Genomic DNA, 22,127 nt, shown 5'->3' with positions numbered 1-22,127 from the left:
AGACTTGGGTCCGAATTGTAGCTCTAAGCAATTTACTTTCTCTGTGCTTCAGTTCTCTTATCTGAGAAATGGGGCCAATACTAGTTCCTCACCATGAGTTGGCTTTTTTTCTTTCATCTGAGAACAGTCATTTCTCTGTAAAACTACTAAACTAAATAGATTTGTTTATTTAGTATACTGAACACATTTTGTTTGCCATTAATCCTCTCTCTGTCCATCCTTCTTAGGGATTTTCTTGGTCCTGTTCACTACACAAACAATTTAGAGAAATCTCCCACCTTGTTTTAGAACAGGGCAATTCTTTGAATCATATACAGGCTAAACTAGAAGGCACGTGTCTTTCCGTGGAACAACTTCACATTTTCTTGACCTACATATCCAGATGGTGTTGGTGCACTTATTTTATAGATATATGAGTTTGCATTGTACTTATGGTATTTAAATTCTTATGTGGCATATCAATCTGGAATCAGAACATCAGAGTGGGTCCTGGCTTTGCCATTTGTAGAAAATCAACCTTCTAGATATTTAGTTTCTTCTTTAAAAATTAAATTAAATTAAATTAATTTAAAAATTTTTGTGAGTACCTAGTAGGCATATATATTTATGAGGTACACAAGATGTTTTGATATGGGCATGCAATGTGAACTAAGCACTTAGTTTCTTTATATGTGAAATGCAATGTTAGTATCAGACCTCTCATTTTCAGGGTTATTCTGAGTCTTGAAAATAAGAATCATACAGTTGTATGTCAATGAACTTTATAGTGTATTTTACTTAACCCATTTTTAGGCACTTACAATATGCTAGTATTGACCCATCCAATAACTAATTGAACCATCAGAACGATTTTGTGAGGAGGTACTAATACATTATAGAGAAGAGCAAACTGCAGAGCTTAATTAATTGCCTACGATCACAGCTAGTAAGCGATAGTACTAGAATAGACACCTGGCAGGTTGGATGTGGACCCTAGTTGAGGCTACTGCATCATAAGACCTTTCTCTAAGTGTTACTGAGATTAGCCCCCTTTGCTATGTGCTTTCTCATTTTGTCTCCTCAGCCAACAATTCCAGCAATTTCAGAGGCATCCGAAGTTAAGCCAATTGTGCATTCAAAACCTCCAACTTTTGTCTATTTTTTATGTTAGCTTAAAACATAAAAAGAAAACAAATGCAATGCCTGTGAACTCAGAATAACTGCTCTGTGATTAAAAGCACAAAATGCTGTGCAAACATGTGAAAGTCACATGGTAAAATTAATGCATATTGAGCTTATTTTACCTGTTATTGGAAGTTAGAAATGTCAATATTTCAGCAATGAAAACAATGCAGATGTGTGATGCACAAAACATATACTGTAAAGATAGTTTGGAAACTTATGAGTTTTAATCTTTTTATCTATTTCAGGACTTTCTGGGACAAGTGTTTTGTACACTGGGAGAGATCGTTGGGTCACAGGGAAGTCGCCTGGAAAAACCAATAGTGTAAGTATTTTTAAATTCAGATAATGAAATGCCAACTCTGAACAGTTTCTATTTTGTCAGTTTGGAATTGGTGAATGCATGGTTGTGGAGCAAAAGTGGGTTTTAAAATCTTGTTTGAGTTTTTTCTTTTAACAAATAGTTTTGACATATTTTTAAAGAATAATTTCTATGTCACCTGTCATATGCTATGCTAAAAAATTTTCACAAGATGAAATGAGCAAATTTAAATAAGGAAGTGTGTTATTTTTTCTTTTGGTTTTACTGTTAATTGTTAGATTTAGTACTTCTTGAAAAAGAGATTTTACTCTTTTGGGTTAGTAACTACATGTAATAAACTGTTGTTAATGCCATGTATTTCATAAATGCACTTTTGGTTACTGAAATTTTAATAATAATTTTTACTATGGAAGTGGCTTGTAGAGAAAGCTGTAAGTAGGTTTATACTGAGAGAAGGTAATCACTAAGAATGGTATACTCCGTCTTCACCTTCAATTACTAGGATCATGTTTAGTTTTCAGGTCAATTGCATGAGTTTATTCTATTTTCTCCAGTTCCAAATAAGGCAGGGAGCAAATTTTAGAAATTTTCCATGGCTTTATTCTCCTTTCCTCCTTCTTTCCCCTCCCTAATCCTGATTATTTGGATTGACTTAACTGTTCATAAAATTCAGAAGATCTAGAAGGAATAGTACATTTGCAGAGTTAACCACAATGTCAAAAACTTTAGGGAATTTTGAAGTCTTTATCTTCATCAATCTTTTAAGAATCTCAAACTTAAAAAATAAATATGTCAATACTCCATAAAACTGTTTATTTCTGACATAAAACAAATACTTGAAATGTTGAAGCATTATTCTTACATTTCTTATACAAAATTAAACTTTTTATTTAGTGTGTTCATTGCCATGAAAGAAATTATTAGGCTAATAAGAATTCTATAAATTCTTTGAAATTTAATTTGATTTTCTTAGAAAATTATTACCAAATGTCAGTTTGAAAACTTTCATATATCAATTTCTATTTTAAGTTCTTTTTGTGTGTAATTTATTTTCACGTAATTATAGGACTTGGAAGCTTATTACAAAAATATATTTATGCTCACTTTAGTAAGTAGTAAGCAATCTGTAAGGCAAATGCAAATATTTTATTGAGTGCATATAATTCTAATTGCATTTCCTAGTCCAATGACTTATGCTCACAAGGATTCCTAAGATCACTAAATCTACCTTTTGTTTTTTGCTGTGAAAAGAATCAATAATATATGCAATACCACCTTAAAGATGCTTAACATTATTCAAGAGAAAACAAAAGCAATTAAAATACAGAATTTTCATTTCCAAGCGACAGAATAGAGATTTTTATGAATGGGTACACTTTTTATTCTTTTATTTTAGGTTCAGAGGTACTTGTGCATGTTTGTTATGTAGATAAACTGCACATCACAGGGCTTTGGCATACAGATTATTTCATCACTCAGGTAATAAGCATATTACCCCATAGGTAGTTTTTCAGTCCTCACTTTCCTCCCTTCTTCCACCCTCAAGTAGGCTCGAGTGTCTGCTGTTTCCTTTTTTGTGTCCATGACTACTCAGTGTTTATCTCACACTTATAAGTGAGAACATGTGGTATTTGGTTTTTTGTTCCTGTGTCAATTTGCTTAGGATAATGACCTCTAGTTCTATTACTGTTGCTACAAAGGATAAGATCTCAGACGTTTTTATGTCTATCTAATATTCCATGTTGTATATTTACCACGTTTTATTTATCCAGTCCACCATTGGTGAGCATTTAGGTTGATTCCATGTCTTTGCTATTGTGAATAGTGCTGTAATGAAAGTAAACATGAATGTCTTTACGGTAGAATGATTTATATTCCTTTGGCTATGTACCCAATAATGGGATTGCTGGGTCAAATGGTAATTCTGTTTTAAGTTGTTTGAGAAATCACTGAATTGCTTTACACAATGGCTGAACTAATTTACATTTCCACCAGCAGCATATAAGTGTTCCTTTTTCTCTGCAACCTCACCAGCATCTGTTATTTTTAGACTTTTTAATAATAGCCACTCTGACTGTTCTGAAATGGTATCTCATTGTGGTTTATATTTATATTTCTCTAATGACTAGTGATGTGGAGCATTTTTTTCCTATGCATGTTGGCTATGTGGTATACTTTTTTTTTTTTTTTTTTTTTTTTGAGACGGAGTCTCCCTCTGTCGCCCAGGCTGGAGTGCAGTGGTGCAACCTCTGTGTTGCTCTGGAGTGCTCACTGCAACCTCTGCCTCCCGGGTTCAAGTGATTCTTCTGCCTCAGCATCCTGAGTAGCTGGGATTACAGGTGCACATGTGGTGCCCTGCCAATTTTTTTTTTTTTTGTATTTTTAGTAGAGACAGGTTTCAGCACATTGGTCAGGCTGGTCTTAAACTCCTGACCTCGTGATCCGCCCACCTCAGCCTTCCAAATTGCTGGGATTACAGGCGTGAGCCACCGTGCTCGGCTTATGTGGTATACATATTTTTAAATTAGTCATTTTATTAGAAATTTTTATCTTTTTTTAGCATGAGGAAATCATAATTCTGATTTCAGAAAACTATTAAATTATTAAGTTATAAAAAATTTCCCAGTAGAAAATCATATTTATATTAATCTTGGAACCTATTAAAAATTTGATATTATTACAATGTATTGATTGGGGTATGTGGTGAATAGAACATAGCATAAGATATGGTCCTTGTTCAGCTGATTCAATAATTCCCACTAGGTATGACCAGCAAAAATAAATTCTTGCTAAAAGGTGAAGATACCTAGGGTAGACTGGTAGACTATGCAGATGTTGGGAGAATTTGCTGGGGGTTGAGTCATGATCATTTTATGTAATCAGAAAGGATGAGATTCTCTTTAGATTTTTCTTAGCTCTTGCTGAGGGAGGAGTAAAATATATACATATTTCATATAGTGTAAGGAGGGAAAGACTTCAAAACTTGTTCATCCAACATGGATCTACAGTAACCACATGCTGTACTTCATCTATAGAATATTCTGAAATTTAGACAACTTTATTGAAGGTCCTCAGGTTCTATCTTTCTTATTGAAAAAGGAACAATTAATTTGATTTTCTAAGCTTATATAACTAAACTTTTATTCAGCCCTTCATCTCCTTGGAGAATCTTCTCAAGCAAATAAACATTAAGAAAATAGTTTAAAGGTAAGATGATTGTTTGAGCAGGGGAAGATTTTTAAATTTTTTAAAGAAAACTTAGCTAGGCAAGTTTTAGTAGTAAGTGGGTATAAAAATGTAAAGCTTGAGTGTAGCAAAGAGATGGGCTACAAAAGAAAAAAGCAAAGAAACAAAACCTTAGGAATTGCAGAATGGTTGCAATTACATTCATTAAACATGAGTGAATTGGATTAGATACCTCAGATAATCCAATAGAGGGAAGAGATGAGAGGGTGAAATGAAATAGGAGAGATTAATTACAAATGGGAGAGTAAAAGTGAATACAATTAGTTTGCTAACGGAAAGATACTTTGGCTTTATTAATTAAGGCACCTAGTGACATGTGCTATCACTGGATCAGATGTTCAAACGCAGGTGAACAATGGACTGGAAAAAACATTTTGTAGTCACCCTTCCTCTTGCATGAGAAAAGCCTGGCTTTAATGAAAAACTCTAGCTGTAAGAGAGGCATGTGTCTGGAGGAAGAACATGTGGACTGAAGAACAAGGTCTATTGGCTAAGTATCAAGTTCAGGTACTTTGAGAGAAGATGCAGCTTCCATGCAAACAGCATTTTACTCCCTTACCTCAATCTCAAATGAAAAACAAAGCCATTCATACTTTTTGTTTGAAAAAGCACAATTGGGTTGAGGAAGAGCAAAATGCTGATAGGAAGCTTTATCTGCCAATAATGCCAAAGTAGCCTTTCAGAGCAGCTGGTGCACTCCATGGACTCCTAAATTTCACATTCATCTTTGCTAACTCCTGCACTTCCGTGTACTTTACTTTTTTCCTGAATCAATCTAATAAGCAAATAGTGAGAAGAGATGGGAACATGGGAAGATCTGAGCTATTTCAGTGGAAGAGGGAATGGCTTTGGAAAAAAGGATGAAACCAGGGAAGATATTAGAGATGACACAAGGTCAGGAAGTGTTTTCTTCTCGTGACAGGAAGCTTGGTGACAGACACAACTTTGAAGCCTCCATGTTTTCACACGAATATATAAAAGTAGTAAAATTTATGGATGCATGACTGAAATAGTGGAGAAATTCACACTGGGGAAATAATAGGTATTTAAGGTGTAGCTCTTCCGTCTCTTCATAAGTTCCACTGCCTCCTGCTGTCTTGTTGTGTGAACCTGCCCTGGCCAGATATCTTTAACTGTCTGGTTAAAGATAACATTGTAGGATAGCCACTAAACATTCTACTGTTTTTCATGTTCTGTTCCTCATGACTGGGGATAGAAATAGAATGTGCACACTCCTGGTGCTGCAGCCATTACTTTTTGCAATCATGTTCGGGATAGGTTAGGTCATTTTTCCCTATCTGGATGGCCACTGGCTTCTGAATTGCAGCATAGGACACCTCCAGAGGCAGATATCCTGAGACAGACAGTCCACTCACAAGTAACACACAATTGATTTATCATTAATTAAAAGTCTTCGTGTGTCCCAAATGTTATTTGCCTTAAGTAGCATTATCCAAGTACCTCTTATTTATTAATTTTAGATTAGAGATTTATTTCCCAATTAGTTTCCCATTTATATTCTAAGTTATTCAGAATACTTCCTTGTTTGTTTGTTTTTCTTTCTTTCCTTTAAATGGCCTAACTTATTTTCTGATAAGATACTCAGAATAATTTCTCCTAGCTTTTAATTGCGATTGTGTTGTAATATCTCCTCAGAGGTAGTCTTTTTAGATTTATGATAACTGTAAAATTGGGAGATTTAAAGGAGACAACTTAAAATTTGAAATTATTTAATATCAATCAAACTTTTGACAACGAAGTTAGGATTATTACAAAGGTAAAATGGTTTCTTGTATGTGGCCTTTTGCCTCATTCAATAATGAGAATTTGAATTTAACCTCGGGCTTTTTTACTTTCTGTGTTTTGGTTATGGTTGTCATTTATAAAATTAGATTTTCTCATTTTATTATGAGAAAAATTTTTATTTTTAATATTTTATATGCATAATGATGAAATAATTTGAAATTGATGTTCAATAAATTTTAGTTTACTTTTTAATAGCAGCTCAAGATTTTTTACAATTTCAGTAGTCTGTTCTGTTGGATTTAAGCTTTGGGCAAACACGTTTCTCATCTGAATTCCATCCTACACTTTTGGTCTTTTCCTGGAACCGTCCTAAAATGAGTCTTGTGCTACTTAATTTGACTGAAACATTTACTGGGCTTCCTATGACTCATCAGCTCCTCTGTTTGGAGCATCCTATCATTATTTAGCATTATATCCACTCAGCAGTGTGTTTTCTCATGCTGTGAGATTGTATCCAGTTTTCTGTGTGATACTGTCAAATAGTCGTATGTCTTCTGTCTTTAGGGATCTCAGTGATGTATTCAGCAAAGCCTTCCAAAATGCAAGAATCAGCACCGGTTTAAGAAAGATTGCCATTCTCTCCTCCAGGAGGAAAATATTTATTATGTTCCTCAAGTAATAGGCCTATTTGTTCCTGTTACTCTCAGCCAGGCATGACTGGTTCCATATAAAAGGATCAGGGAAAAAGGCAGGGACTGGTAATAATTAGAAACTAGATTCTTACTCCAGGGAGAAGCAGGATACAATGGGAAGAAGTAATACCAGCGGTAATGGTACCAGCAGCTGTTTTGACTAAAGGACGTTTAGGAGGGCAAAGGCTATGTTTTTTGTAGGCTGGCAAAAGCACTTTGTGATCTAGGTAGTTGGTAGTCGGTGGAGGATTAAGGGAAGGTTCCTAGATGGATGCGTGAGTGTCCTAACAGGTGAAGACGACAGGGACAGGGACTCGGAGGCAAGTGATAATTGAAAGACCAACTTGTAATTGTCTGATGGATGTGGGGATCTCAACTGTGACTTGAAGTTCAAGGACAGAGACAGATAGGTGCTGAAGTACAAGATGAAAGCAGGGAGAGGAACAGAGCAGAAAGGAAGCTTCAGAATAAAGAAGAAGACTGAAATAGAAGAATAGTGTTTAAGGGGACTTGAGGCAGAGACTTACAGGGTTGGCTTAAAGATTTGACTCAAATGTGGACTTATCCTGATAGCTAGGTTTTGACTGTGACTGCATTTAGAGATCAAATGTCTGTGAGAAGGAAGAGGAGGAAGAGGGATAGGAGAATGGGTAGTCATAAAAGTGGGAAACATACAAACTCACCATAAAACAGGCCTTGTTTTTAGCATGCAGCTTTTTGCCTGTAAAAATGTAATCAACTTTGGGGGAAATTTTGAGGCTCAAAGTAATCTTTATTAATTAGATTGATATTGTTATACTCTCGAATTTACTTTAGTGGAAAGAATAGTGGGCTGGACTCAGAGGATGGTGTTTTTAGTCCCATCTCTACTACTAACTTGCTATTGCAATATTAGGCCATTTTAACATCTATACTATTTTTTTTTTATGTCTGTGGGTCACATTTGTAATAAGAATTTGCTGTAGAGATAAATAAACAGCCACAGTAATGAAGTTGATAGTGCATGAACTTTAGGAGCAGTCAGACCTGGGTGCTAACAGTTGATTAGGTATGCAATTTGAGTAAAGTGCATTAAATTCCTGAGACCCAGCTTCCTCATCTGAAATATCTGAATAATACTCATTTAAGAGTATTATTGCAAGTAATATCAATATTTTATACAATTGATTTGTGACAGAGCACATGAGAATTTAATAAACACTCAAATAGTGACTATTATTAATACTGTTTTTATTAAAAATAGCCAGTATCTTTCCTTCCTTCCTTCCTTCATCTTTCTTTATTTTTCTTAGAGACGTGTTTAGCTAGTAATTCCGCAAGTTTAAGGAAAGGACTGTGTTAAACCAAACTTGATTACACTTATGTAAAGTGTTAAGTATTATCTAAATATAAATGTTAAAAACTATTTGTCTGTTTTCAGTATGTAGCTGAACAATCAAATAGGGGAACTGAGTTAAATTTCTGCTTTTCATTTGTTTGGGTTTTATAAGATAGTTTTGGAAATATCCGGAATTTCCCATGTTAATATGTAATTGCAAAAAATAATCCAGAGTTCAGTGCCAATTAAGAATTCTATTCTTTTATTTGAAAAGACTACATGGATGTGTATACATGTTTGTAATTTCACATGATTCAACACATTAAAAATAAAACCACTGTTTGCCTTTCAGATAGATATTAGATACTTCACCAGCCTAGAGAACAGCTTTAATCTACTTCTGGGAAAGCCTCTCGAAAAAAGGTATATTCTTTTTAAAGGCCAAAGATAGAAGGAATTTTAGTACATTCGCTCATGTTATTATACACAAGCTTCTGAGGTTTACATATAATCAAAGTTTAATAAATGTTGAGTTGAACCACTTTCTTACATTCATTTTTGAATGTGAGCTCATTCTCTGGAATGATCTCCAGGGAGGTAAATTGCTTACTCTAAATAGGCCGATTGTGTATATCTGCAGATTCCCATGATTCTCTGCTCTACTCAGAAATTCCAGTAGTGACAACTAAAGTCATATAGATGAAGAAATCGTCTGGATGGAAAGGATTGTAAAGGATATGACCAGTCATGAGAGATATAGGTAAAATGAATGAGTTTTTTACAAAATAGCCTTTAATGTCATTGTCAGAGACAAGTCTCAGAATGATTGGTTGGTTGTTATGACTTGGTGTGACATGTGTCTTGTTCCTATGAGACTTGTGTGCAACTAAGTCCTTTGGGCATCCCAGTTTAGGAAAGAAAAACAAAAGGAAAAATTATTTTACTAATGGTAACTTTATAGAGCAAATAATTTACTGACAGATTCTGGTAGATAGAGTCTGAGTATAATAGAGGTTTTAGGGATTATATTTTTTAAAAATAATATATTCAAAAAATCTTTACTAGGAATTGATTATGGATCAGAAACTGTTAGCTGCTGAGTATATAATGATGAAAATGCAAAGTCGTTCCTGTCTTTATGGTTTTTACCATTTATTCATTAAATGAATAATCACACAACTGAAGTATAATTACATATTGATACAGGCCCTATGAAAATTAGAATATTAGCTTAACCTACAATATGTAGGTCATTTTTAGTATTTTAAACTTTATCATAAATGCAACGGGAAAATTTGCGATTTTTTTTCAAAGAGGATCATTGACTTCTGTGTAGAGAATGGTTGTATGTGGTTAACAGATAGTTGTTTGGATTAGGAAGATGAAGAAAAACGGACAGATGAAAAATGTGTTCTGAAGGTTGATTTCAGAAGGATTGGTGAAAGATCAATGGTCTAGGTTGAAGAAGATTTCAAGGACCTTCAAGTTTCTTGCATGAGACAGTGGATGTAAGGAGGATGTATGCTGACAAAAGGAAGATCATCCACTTTTGAGGTTGCCACACAGATTGGTGAGCTACAGCTCACCAGTAGTAGTAGTAGATGGGCCATTCTGTCCATGTGTTTTAGGTGCCAGTATTCACCCAGAGTTTCAACATTTGCAAGATATTTTTATTTATATTTGCCTAACCTCATTGGTTGGATTGAAAACCTGTTGGAAACATTATAACTGAAGGAAACAAATGATAAAACATGATCTATGTTATTTTGGAGGGTGAATTCTAAAGTAATACCTTTATAGATTCAGTGAACATTCTCAGTTTCACTCAAATACAACTAATAAACAGGTTAGTTTTATTTGATACTTCATCAGACTATAAAACTAATGAAACTTTATTAGTTTTATTAGTTTTAATAAACAAGTTTTATTAGTTTTATTTGCGTGAAACTGAGAATGTTCTTAGTTTTCTAAATAAAACTACTTTATTCAGATGAGTTTCTTTTTTTTTTTTCTTTCTTGCTTGTTTTTTTTTTTTTTTTTTTGAGATGAAGTCTCACTCTGTTGCCCAGGCTGGAGTGCCGTGGCACAGTCTCGGCTCACTGCAACTTCTGCCTCAGCCTCCTGAGTAGCAGGAATTATAGGTGCACACCACCACACCTGGCTAATTTTTGTATTTTTTGTAGAGATGGGGTTTCACCATGTTGGCCAGGCTGGTCTCGAACTCCCGACCTTGCGATTCACCCACCTTGGCCTCCCAAAGTGCTGGGATTACAGGAGTGAGCCACTGCGCCCTACCTATTCAGTTTAGTTTTCAAATGGTTGCTTTTTGCATAGGAAGTGTTTAGAAGTTATATTGTGATAAAATCTTTCAAAGAAACTACAATTTCCTCTACAGTGAAATTTATTGCTCCTTTCTTCTTTTTTTCCTCTTGTGTATGGCATAATTTGATGATTCTAGGATTCAAAATGCAGGCTAAGAATATTAGTGCTGTAGTTAAACAAATTAATAGGTGAGGAAAGACCTTTATGGACCAACCTTGGAACATAAGCATCATTCTTATCTTGGTCTGAGTTATAATGCACTGATAAAATGAGTGTTTGGAAGGAACGTTTGGGAATTATCTCTGCTCTTATATTTAGTCTCAGTTGGATCTTAGTTATCAAAGCAAATAAAAGGGAGCTGTGAATTGTTATTTTAAGTAATACCAGTGGCCAACTTGATTGCATTTAATAATAAGTCAGTTATGGCTAGCCATATGCAGAAAACTGAAACTGGATCCCTTCCTTACACCTTATACAAAAATTAACTCAAGATGGATTAAAGACTTAAAGGTAAAACCTAAAACCATAAAAACCCTAGAATAAAACCTAGGCAATACCATTCAGGACATAGGCATGGGCAAAGACTTCATGATTAAAACACCAAAAGCAATTGCAACAAAAGTCAAAACTGACAAATGGTATCTAATTAAATTAAAGAGCTTCTGCACAGCAAAAGAAACTATCATTAGGGTGTACAGGCAACCCACAGAATGGGAGAAAAGTTTTGAAATGTCTCAATCTGACAAACATCTAAAATCCAGAATTTATAAGGAACTTAAATTTACAAGAAAAAATCAAACAGGGCAAAGGATGTGAACAGACACTTCTCAAAAGAAGACACTTATGCGTCCAACAAACATATGTAAAAAAGCTCATCATCACTGGTCATCAGAGAAATGCAAATCAAAACCACAGTGAGATACCATCTCATACCAGTTAGAATGGCGATAATTAAAAAGTCGGGAAACAACAGATGCTGGAGAGCATGTGGAGAAATAGGAACACTTTTACACTGTTGGGAGTGTAAATTAGTTGAACCATTGTGGAAGACAGTGTGGCGATTCCTAAAGGATCTAGAACGAGAAATACCATTTGACCCAGCAATCTCATTACTGGGTATCTACCCAAAGGATTATAAATCATTCTGCTGTAAAGACACATGCACACATATGTTTATTGCAGCACTGTTCACAATAGCAAAGTTGGAGCCAACCGAAATGCCCATCAATGAGAGACCTGATAAAGAAGATGTGGCACATATACACTATGGAATACTATGCAGACATAAAAAAGGATGAGTTCGTGTCCTTTGCAGGGACATGGATGAAGCTGGAAACCATTCTCAGCAAAGTAACACAGGAACAGAAAACCGAACACTGCATGTTCTTATTCATAAGAGGGAGTTGAACAATGAGAACACGTGGGCACGGTGAGCGGGGGGAACATCACACACCAGGGCCTGTCGGGGTGGGAGACAAGGGGAGGGAGAGCATTAGGACTAATGCATGCAGGGCTAAAACCTAGATGATGGGTTGATGAGTGCAGCAAACCACCGTGGCACATGTATACCTATGTAACAATCCTGCACTTTCTACACATGTATCCCAGAACTTAAAGTATAATTAAAAAAAAAAAAAAAGTCAGTTACTATTCTACTGGCTTTACATATATTAACTCCTCTAACCTTCATAGTACTATTACGAGCTAGGCAGGTACTGTTATTATACCCATTTCATCAGAGGGAGAAACTGAGACAAGATTCTGAAAAAACCAAGTTCAAATACGGGATGTTTGGCTTCCATGCCCGCATGCTTAACCACAGCATTATATTGCCTTCAAAACAAAAAAAAAAATGAATAAATTGGCCAGGTGCAGTGGCTCACACCCGTAATCCCAGCACTTTGGGAGGCTAAGGCGGGCGGATCACAAGGTCAGGAGATCGAGACCATCCTGGCTAACACAGTGAAACCCTGTCTCTACTAAAAATACAAAAAATACAAAAAATTAGCCGGGCGTGGTGGTGGGTGGCTGCAGTCGCAGCTACTCGGGAGACTGAGGCAGGAGAATGGCGTGAACCCCGGAGGCGGAGCTTGCAGTGAGCCAAGATCGTGCCACTGCACTCCAGCCTGGCTGACAGCGAGACTCCGTGTCTCACCAAAAAAAAAAAAAAAAAAAAAAAAAAAACCTCCGTCTCTCACACACACACAAAGAGAGTAAATTAATGTGTAACTTTAAATGAAATTAAAAAATTTGGTATCACTTTAGCCATACAAAATCATGTACTGAAAAGTCAAGAGTATCTCTAGGTGCAAGAAGAGCTCCCAGGGAACACCCATTCAGAGTTAGGTCATTTCAAGGATGAGGTTCCTTCCTGGTATCTGTTCCCAATGTAACTCTTCCTCAAGCACAGTCCAGTGGCCCACCTTTTTCTGAGATAAATAGGGCTCAACAGTTTTCCAGCACAGAGCCAACACAGTCTAAATATAGGAAGGCAATTGGAAGGATTAAAAAATAAATTCATTTTTAGTTTTGGAAATAAATAAGTACTTCTGTTTTTTTCCCCTTATCTGGAAAATCATTGTTTTGAACTGACAATGTGGTAACAAGAAAACTGCACAATGTTGTCATCCTACCTGGTCATTTTTTCTGTTTGATAATTCAGAATGATTTGCCCAGTCTCCAACTCTACAGAGCTTTCTAGGGCTTTCTATTCTTTCAAAAGTTCCTGTTTGAATGGCTTATATATTCCTTGGAGAAAGGGAAGGGGAGAGATTAGACATACTGTTAGTGTTTGTATTCATTCATTCATGTATTTAAAAAGTTTTTGAGTATTTAGCCTTGATTGGGCGGTGGCATCATTTTAGGTCCAGGTAGACTCAGTGCATCAGGCTGCCCTGAGAATAAATACCAGTAAGTAAAAAATTCCAATAATCTTGACATTTTACTGTTTTCTTTGATAACAACAATAGTGATTAGACCCTCCCAGTAATTGTGGAGATAGATCAATTGGCTCTCAATTCTTTCACAGTTTGAGGTAACTCCGATGAAAGATTCTAAACATGGACAGCAGTTTAGTAAGTGGACATTCACAAATACAGTTACGTTCCAGTATATATTTCTAATCATTAGCAGGAATGTATTTCAGTTTTTAAAATAAATGTACAATTTGTAGTTAACAGTGAATTGTTAGTTTCTCCGGTATTAGAGTGATGGTTCTTTCTCCCCTTACTTTCATAGTATTTCTGTTTGTTTTAAATTATCAATTTCTTAAGCAGGTCTGATTAAACAACAACAAAACAAAGAACCTCCAGTAGTTGTTCCTGTTAGGTTTTTATTAAGTCTCCTATATACTATGACACAGGGAGTCCACAGCATGCTGGATCAAAGAACCTGAACAAACTTCTAAAACTCAATCAAGAGGCTGAATACCTTTCCCCCATTTCTTTCTTTATAGGACAATTGTAAAAAGACTTAAAAAAGAAACATTATATTCCCTGTATTGTAGGGACCTGTTGTGCCTTGTAAATAGTAAGAATTCAATAAATGTTTATTGCACTGAATTTTCCAGGATAATAGTCACATTTATATGTTTCTTCTTTTTCTCTTGATTATTTTAAGGATCTCTCCTGCACATTATAACTTTGCACTTGTTTCCCAGGACTTGGAACAGAATTTTAAAATTATGATAGCCTTGCTTCCTGTGTACTTTACTACATTATAAATGCAAAGTATGATTTTAGTAATTTTAGAAACCTCATATTTCTGTGGATGGATAGATAGATAGACCTGGCTTATCAGAGCACAACAATTTCTTGAAACATTTTTGATATATGTGGTATGTAAGAGCTAGGAATATGCTACTCTATTCAATAATTGTTTATTTTTAAAAACAAAATCTGAATCTACAGAGATTGAGCAGTTTACTTTGTTTTTGTTACTGAAAAAACTATGTATTACATAATTTATTGTACTCCTTATGATTCCTTACCATGATGATAACTATCTTGCTTTCCTTTTAATGTCAACATTTACATTCTTACTATAAAATGAGATCCCATTTAATCTGATTACTATGTTAAAAATTACCGGGTAACAGATGGATTTCTTGATTAACATAGTGTTTTAAATTTTAAACAAAAGTTGCAATTTTAGTTTCTGGCATATGATGTATTTTAACACTGAACATAGTGTGTTTCATGTGTGACAGCGAACTTATTACAATCTTAGAAATGATATTTTGTTAATAATTTGAAAATAAAAAAAGCTGCATAGAGAGATAAATGCATCTGCTTTAATTAAATGAATCATTAGTTTTAAACTGTACTTGTATGCATCTTTTATTTTTAGTTGAGGAAAGATTGAATGATATGTGAAAAGCTCTTGGGCACAGTGTGATAGAAGATTAGATAATAAATATGACAACTAATATTTAATATTACATTATCTACTCAGAGTAAAAGGTGAGATTGTAAAAGTAAAAGGCTAGGAGTGGTGAGAAGAGGAAAGGGTGAGTGCTGGGGGTCTTGAAAAAAATTATTCATAATATTTGGAGAAGCTACTGAGCAGAAAAGGAAACTGTGCTTGGAAGGGTCACAGCACACTGCAGATGGAGCTATGGCTGGAGCCTAGGACCCAGTGGTGGCACCAGCCTGTTTGGTTCTGTAGTAGGATCCTGCAGTGCTCTCACCACATGCGTCTACCTAGGGGCAGAGAGAGCAAACAGCTGGGGTTGACGACATATACTATTTTGATTACTGTAGCTTGTAATATGCTTTGAAATCTTGAAGTGTGAGTTTTCTAATTTCATTCTACTGTTTCAAAATTGCTTTGGCTATTTGGAGTCCCTGGAGATTCTATATGAGTTATAGAATGATTTTTTCTTCTCTTTATTTCTGCAAAAAAAGAAGATTCTATATGAGTTATAGGATGATTTTTTTCTATTTATTTCTGCAAAAAAAAAAGCCATTGGCATTTTGGTAGGAATTACGTAAAATCTGTAGCCACTTTGGGTAATATGGACATCTTAACAATATTAAGACTTCCAAACCATGAACATGGGATGTCGTAACATTTTTCTGTGCCTTTAATTTCTTTCAGCAGTGTTTTGTGGTTTTAATTGTAAATGTTTTTAACTTCTTGGTTAGGTTTATATCTAAGTATTTTGTTCATTTTACTGCTATTGTAAATGAAATTATCTTAATTTCCTTTTCATTATTGTTAGTATATAAAAACACAACTGATTTTTAATACTGATTTTATATCCTGCAAATTTGAATTTGTTTATTAGTTCTAACAGTGAGTGTGTGTGTGTGTAATTTTTAGAGTTTTCTACATATTGCATGAGATCTTCTGTAAACAGAGATAATTCTATTTCTTCATTTTCAATTTTGATGACTTTTATTTATTATTCTTGCCTAATTGCACTGGCTGGTACATCCAGTATTATGTTGAATAGAAGTGGGAAATTGGGCATACTTGCCTTCCTCTTGATCTTAGAGGAAAGTCTTTCAGTCTTTCACCATTGACTACAATATTTGCTGTGAACTTTTCATATACTGCCTTTTTTATGTTGAAGTAATTTTCTTCTGTTTCTAGTTTTTATCATAAAAGACCGTTGGAATTTTGTCAAATGCTTTTTCTGCATCAGTGAAGAGGATCATGTAGTTTTTTGTTCTTTATTCTGTTAATGTGGTATATTGCACTGATTGGTTTTCATATGTTGAACTACCCTTGTATCCCAAACATGAATACCAGCTAGTGATGGTGTATAATTCTTTTAGTGTGCCATTGCTTTCAGTTTGCCAGTATTTTGTTGAGGATTTTTGCATCAGTATTCATCAGGGATATTGTTCTTTCTCTTTCTTTGTATAGTGTTCTGATGGGCTTTGGTGTTGGGGTAATTCTGGTTTCCATAGAATGAACTTGGAAGTAGTTTTTCCTCTTCAATTTTTTGCAAGTGTTTCATGAAGACTGGTACTAATTCTTTTTGAAATGGTTGATCAGATTCTCTAGTTGAACCATTGGGACTTATGCTGTAATTTTGTTGAGGGTTTTTTGATTATTGATTTAACTTGTTTTTGCTAGTTATTGGTCTATTTAGATTTTCTATTTTTTCGTGATCCAGTCTTGATAGATTGTGTCTTTCCAAGAATGTGTCAATTACTTGTAAATTTTTCAGTATCTTGGCCTGCAGTTGTTCATAGTATTCTCTCATACTTTTTTCATTTCTGTGGCATCAGTTGTATTGTCCCTTCTTTCATCTGATTTAGTTATTTGAGTTTTATTTCTCTTTTTCGTATTTAATCTAGCTAAGGGTTTTTCAATTTTGTCAATCTTTTCAAAAAACCAACTCTTAGTTTCGGTGACATTTTTGTATTCTCTATTTTATTTATGTGTGCTCTAAATTTTATTACTCCTACCTTTTCCTAGCTTTGGGTTTAGGTTTTTCTTGTTTTTATTAGTTCTTTGAGGTATAAAGTTAGGTTGTTGACTTGAGATCTTTCTTTTTGTAAATATATATGTTTACAGCTATAAACTTTCTTGTTAGTACTACTTTCACTACATTATAAGTTTGGTATGTTCTGTTTTTATCTTCATTTGACTGAAGGTTTTTGTTTGTTTGTTTGTTTGTTTGTTTTAAATTTCTCCTGTGATCTCCTCTTCGACCCATTGTTAAGTGAAAAATGTGTTAATTTCTACTTATTTGTGAATTTTCAGTTTTCCTCTGCTGTTGATTTTAAACTTCATTCCATTGTAATTGGAAAATATGCTTTGCATGATTTCAAGCTTTGTGAATTTGTTAAGACTTGTTTTGTGACCTAAAATGTGGTCTATCCTGGAGATAATTTCATGTTCACTTGAAGAGAATGTACATTCATTGTTATTGAGTGACATGTTCTGTATATGTCTTTTAAGTTCAGTTGGTCTATAGTGTTGTTCAAGTTTCCTTGTTGATCTTTTGTCTGGTTGTTCTATACTTTATTAAAGATGTGATATTGAAGTCTCCATATTATTTTCTTTCTGTTTTATTATCATTTGTTAACATACTTCAGAATTGTTGTTTAATGCTAGTTTGTTTAGATTTTTTACATACTCTAAATATAAACTAGTAGAATGTTAGAAGTATTATTTTCATTATTGTGCAATTCTAAGTATTCTCTTCTCTATTTTTATTCCTTTTTTCTCAACCAATAAGTTTTTCAGAAATGTTTTAATAATTACCTTAGCCATTAATCTCTAACTCAATTTTTTGGTTAGTAAGTATACTTTAATAACTATTCTATAACATAGTATATGGTCCATTTTAGTCTGTGTTTCATAAGTTAAAGCTAATTTTGAAGAAGAAGAAGAAATAACCGAGATAAGAAAAGGCCATTGAGTAGTTGGTAGGGTCAATAGTCTAGGTAAAGTCTGGGAGAAATGAAACACCTGTTCTGAGTTCAGGTGACTCTTTAGTAAGGTGGTGGGAAAGATGAAACTATGTAGCTATATCTTATGAAGGCAGTTACATGTTAATTAATAAGTTTAAAATTATTGTATGATCTATATACAGACACTGGAAGATGAAAGTGTACATAGTTAATATTTGTTGCCAGATCTATTTGGCATTAATGGAGAGTGTAAATAAAATGGGTATTAGTCTGAGACAACTATGAAAGAAGAAAACTTCAGGAATCGAAGCAAAAGTAAAAAGTACAAGCTAAAGCAGTGGCAGATATAAAGGAGAAATAGTAAGACATATGAAAAATGTTACAAAAACAAACAACTACAACAATCAGTACAGGGCAAAACAAACCAAATCACACAAAAAACAAATTATCCAGTCTCTCAAAGGTCATTTATTCTTCATGTGCTCAATTTTGTTTTTTGTTTGTTTGTTGTTGTTTTTAAATTTTAATTTTTAATTTTTATGAGTACATAGTGGTGTATATATTTAAGGTGTATGTGTGATGTTTCAATACCAGGCATGCGATGTATAATAATCACATCATAGAAAATATGGTATCCATCCCCTCAAGCATTTATCCTTTATGTTACAAACAATCCAGTTATATAATTTTAGTCATTTTAAATATACAATTAAATTATTATTGACTAGAGTCATCCTGCTGTGCTATCAAATACCATGTCTCATTTCGTTATTTCTAACTATTGCTTTTATATTCCCATTGAGTATCTCTGTATTACCCCAAGCACCTGCTACCCTTCTCAGCCTCCAGTAACCATCTTTCTACTCTCTGTTTTATGAGCTCAATGGTTTTGATTTTTAGATCCTGCAAATAAGTGAGAACGTGCAATGTTTGCCTTTCTGTGCCTGGCTTACTTTACTTAACATAATGACCTTCAGTTCCATCCATATTGTTGTAAATGGCAGAATCTCATTTCTCTTTATGGCTGAATAGTACTCCATTATAATAAGTACCACATTTTCTGTATCTATTCATCTGTTAATGGAAAGGTAGGTGGCTTTCAAATCTTGACTGTTGTAAACAACGCTGCAACAAACATGGGGTACCTCTTTGATATAATGATTTCATTTGTATATACCTAGCAGTAGGATTACTGAATCTTATGATAGCTGTATCTTTAGTTTTTTGAGTAATCCCCAAAGCGTTCTCTATAGTGGTTGTACTAATTTACATTTCTACTTAGAGGGTCCAAGAGTTTCTTTTTCTTCACATTCTTACTAGCATTTGTTTTGCCCGTCATTCAGATATAAGCCATTTGAACTGGGGTGATGTGATATCTCATTGCAGTTTTGACTTGCAAATCTCTATCAGTGATGTTGAACACCTTTTCATATGCCTGTTTCCCATTCGTATGTCTTCTTCTGAGAAATGTCTATTCAGATCTTTTGCCTATTTTTTAATGAGGTTATTAGATTTTTTTCCTATAGAGTTGATTGAGCTACTTATGTATTCTGGTTATGAATCCCTTGTCAGATGGGTGGTTTGCAAATATTTTCTCTTATTCTGTGGGTTGTCTCTTCCCTGAGTTGATTGTTCCCTAGGGTGTGTAGAAATTTTTTAACTTGATGTGATCTGATTTGTTCATTTTTTCTTTGATTGCCTGTGGGGTATTACCTAAGAAATTTTTGCTCAGACCAATGTCCTAGAGACTTTCCCAAAAGTTTTCCTTTTTTCACAGTTTCATAATTTGAGGTCTTTTGTTTAAGTATTTAATACATTTTGATTTGATTTTTGTATATAGCAAAAGATAGGGGTCTAGTTTCATTCTTTTGCATATGGATATAGAATTTTCCCACTACCATTTATAGAACAGACTGTCTTTTCCTCAGTATATGTTCTTGGCACCTCTGTTGAAACTGATTCACTGTAGGTTTATGGGTTTGTTTCTGGGTTCTCTATTTTGTTCCATTGGGCCATGTGTGTACTTTTATGCCAGTACCATGCTATTTTGGTTACTATAGGTCTGTAGTATAATTCAAAGTCAGGTAATGTAATTCCTCCAGTTTTGTTCTTTTTGCTTAGGATAGTTTTGGCTATTCTGGGTCTTTTGTGGTTCCATATACATTTTAGGATTTTCTTTTTATTTGTGTGAAGAATGCCATTGGTATTTTGAAAGGGATTGCATTGAAACTGTAGAATGGTTAGGGTAGGATGAACATTTTAACAATTTGAATTATTCCAATCCATGAACAAGGAATATCTTTTCATTTTTTGGTGTCCTCTTTAATTATCTTTCATCAGTGTTCTATAGTTTTTATTATTGTGATCTTTTACTTCTTTGGCTAAGTTAATTCCCAGATATTTAATTTTATTTGTGGCTACTGTAATTAGTGTTACTTCTTTATTTCTTTTTCAAATTATTCACTTTGGCATACAGAAATTCTACTGATTTTTATGTTGATTTTATATCCTTCAATTTACTGGATTATCAATTCTAATAGTTTTTTTGTGGCATCTTCAAGTTTTTCTAAATATAAGATCATAAATTTTCTGCAAAAAATTGTGATTTGACTTCTTTCTTTTTGATTTGGATGCCCTCTATACCTTTCCCTTGTCTGATTGCGTTAGCTAGAGCTTCCAGTACTGTGTTGAATAACAGTGGTGAAAGTCGGCATTCTTATTGTGTTCCAGATCTTAGAGGAAAGGCTTTCAGTATTTCCCTATTCAGTATGATACTACCTGTGGGTCTATCATAAATAGCTTTTATTATGTTGAAGTTTGTTTCTTTTATACCCAGTTTTTAAAGGTTTTTTTTGATGAAGAGATGTTCAATTTTATCAAATGGTTTTTCAGCATCAATTGAAATGATACGGTTTTGGCCTTCATTTTGTTGATCTGATATATCACATTGATTGATTTGCATATGTCAAACCATCCTTGCATTCCAAGGATAAATCTCACTGGATCATGATGAATAATCTTTTTATTGTATTGTTGAATTCAGTTTTCTAGTATTTTGTTGAGGATTTTTGAATCAATATTCATCAGAGATATTGGCCTGTAGCTTTCGGTTTTGATGTGTTGTCTGATTTTGTTATCAGGGTAATAATGGCCTTGTAGAATGAGTTTGGACCTATTCCCTCCTTCTCTATTTAAAAAAATATTTTGAATAGGATTGGTATTAGTTTTTCTTTAAGTGTTTGGTGAAATTTAGCAGTGAAGCCATTGGGTCCTGGTTTGTTTTTTGTTGTTGTTGTTGCTTTTTTATTCCTGGGAGACTTTTTATTATGACTTCAGTCTCCTTACTTGTTATTGTTCTGTTCAGGTTTTGGATTTCTTCAAGGGTCAATCATGGTGGATTGCATATGTCTAGGTATTTGTACATTTCTTGTAGATGTCTTAATTTATTGGCATATAGTTGCTTATGTTAGCCACTAATGATTTTTTGAATTTCTGCAGTATCAGTTGTAATGTCTTGTTTTTCATCTCTGATTTTATTTATTTGGATCTTCTCTTTTTATTTATTTGTCTGCCTAAAGGTTTGTCAATTTTGTTTAACTTTTCAGAAACCTAACTTTTTGTTTCATTGATCTTTCATATTTTTGTAATTTCAATTTCATTTATTTCTGCTTTGATCTTTATTATTTCTTATCTTCTACTAATTTTGTGTTTGATTTGCTCTTGCTTTTCTAATTCTTTAAGATGCATTGTTAGATTGTTAATTTGAAGTTTTTCTTCTTTTTTTTAAATGGAAGCACTTACAGCTATAAACTTTTTAGTACTGCATTTGCTGTCTCCTGTAGTTTTTGATACGTTGTGCTTCCCTTATCAATTTTTCAAGAAAAATTTTCAATTTTCTTCTTAATTTCTGACCCACCATTCATTCAGGAGCATATTTTAAATTTTCATGT

At 34.0% G+C, this 22,127-nt stretch overlaps 1 protein-coding gene across 11 annotated transcripts in view; it reads left to right on the top strand.

The window, feature by feature from the left end:
- The window catches only part of CPNE8 (copine 8), a 240,112-nt gene that overhangs the window by 83,799 nt on the left and 134,186 nt on the right, over positions 1-22,127 (top strand). For 9 of the 11 annotated variants that reach the window (XR_012419728.1, XM_074005902.1, XM_074005898.1 and 6 more), the window contains exon 6: positions 1,410-1,486. Coding sequence is in view for 7 of the 11 variants with exons in the window: in XM_005570561.5 (XP_005570618.1) it covers positions 1,410-1,486 (77 nt within the window). In the remaining 4 variants the exon portion in view is untranslated. Of the gene's footprint in view, positions 1-1,409; positions 1,487-9,124; positions 9,246-22,127 lie in introns of those variants that run through there. The other 2 variants (XM_045365011.3, XM_065524021.2) reach the window with 2 other exon arrangements.

Source organism: Macaca fascicularis, chromosome 11 (assembly GCF_037993035.2).
Source record: "Macaca fascicularis isolate 582-1 chromosome 11, T2T-MFA8v1.1".
In the NCBI taxonomy this organism is placed as follows: domain Eukaryota; kingdom Metazoa; phylum Chordata; class Mammalia; order Primates; family Cercopithecidae; genus Macaca; species Macaca fascicularis.
The sequence above is the reverse complement of the archived record's forward strand: the minus strand, read 5'-3'. Positions and strand labels throughout refer to the sequence as shown.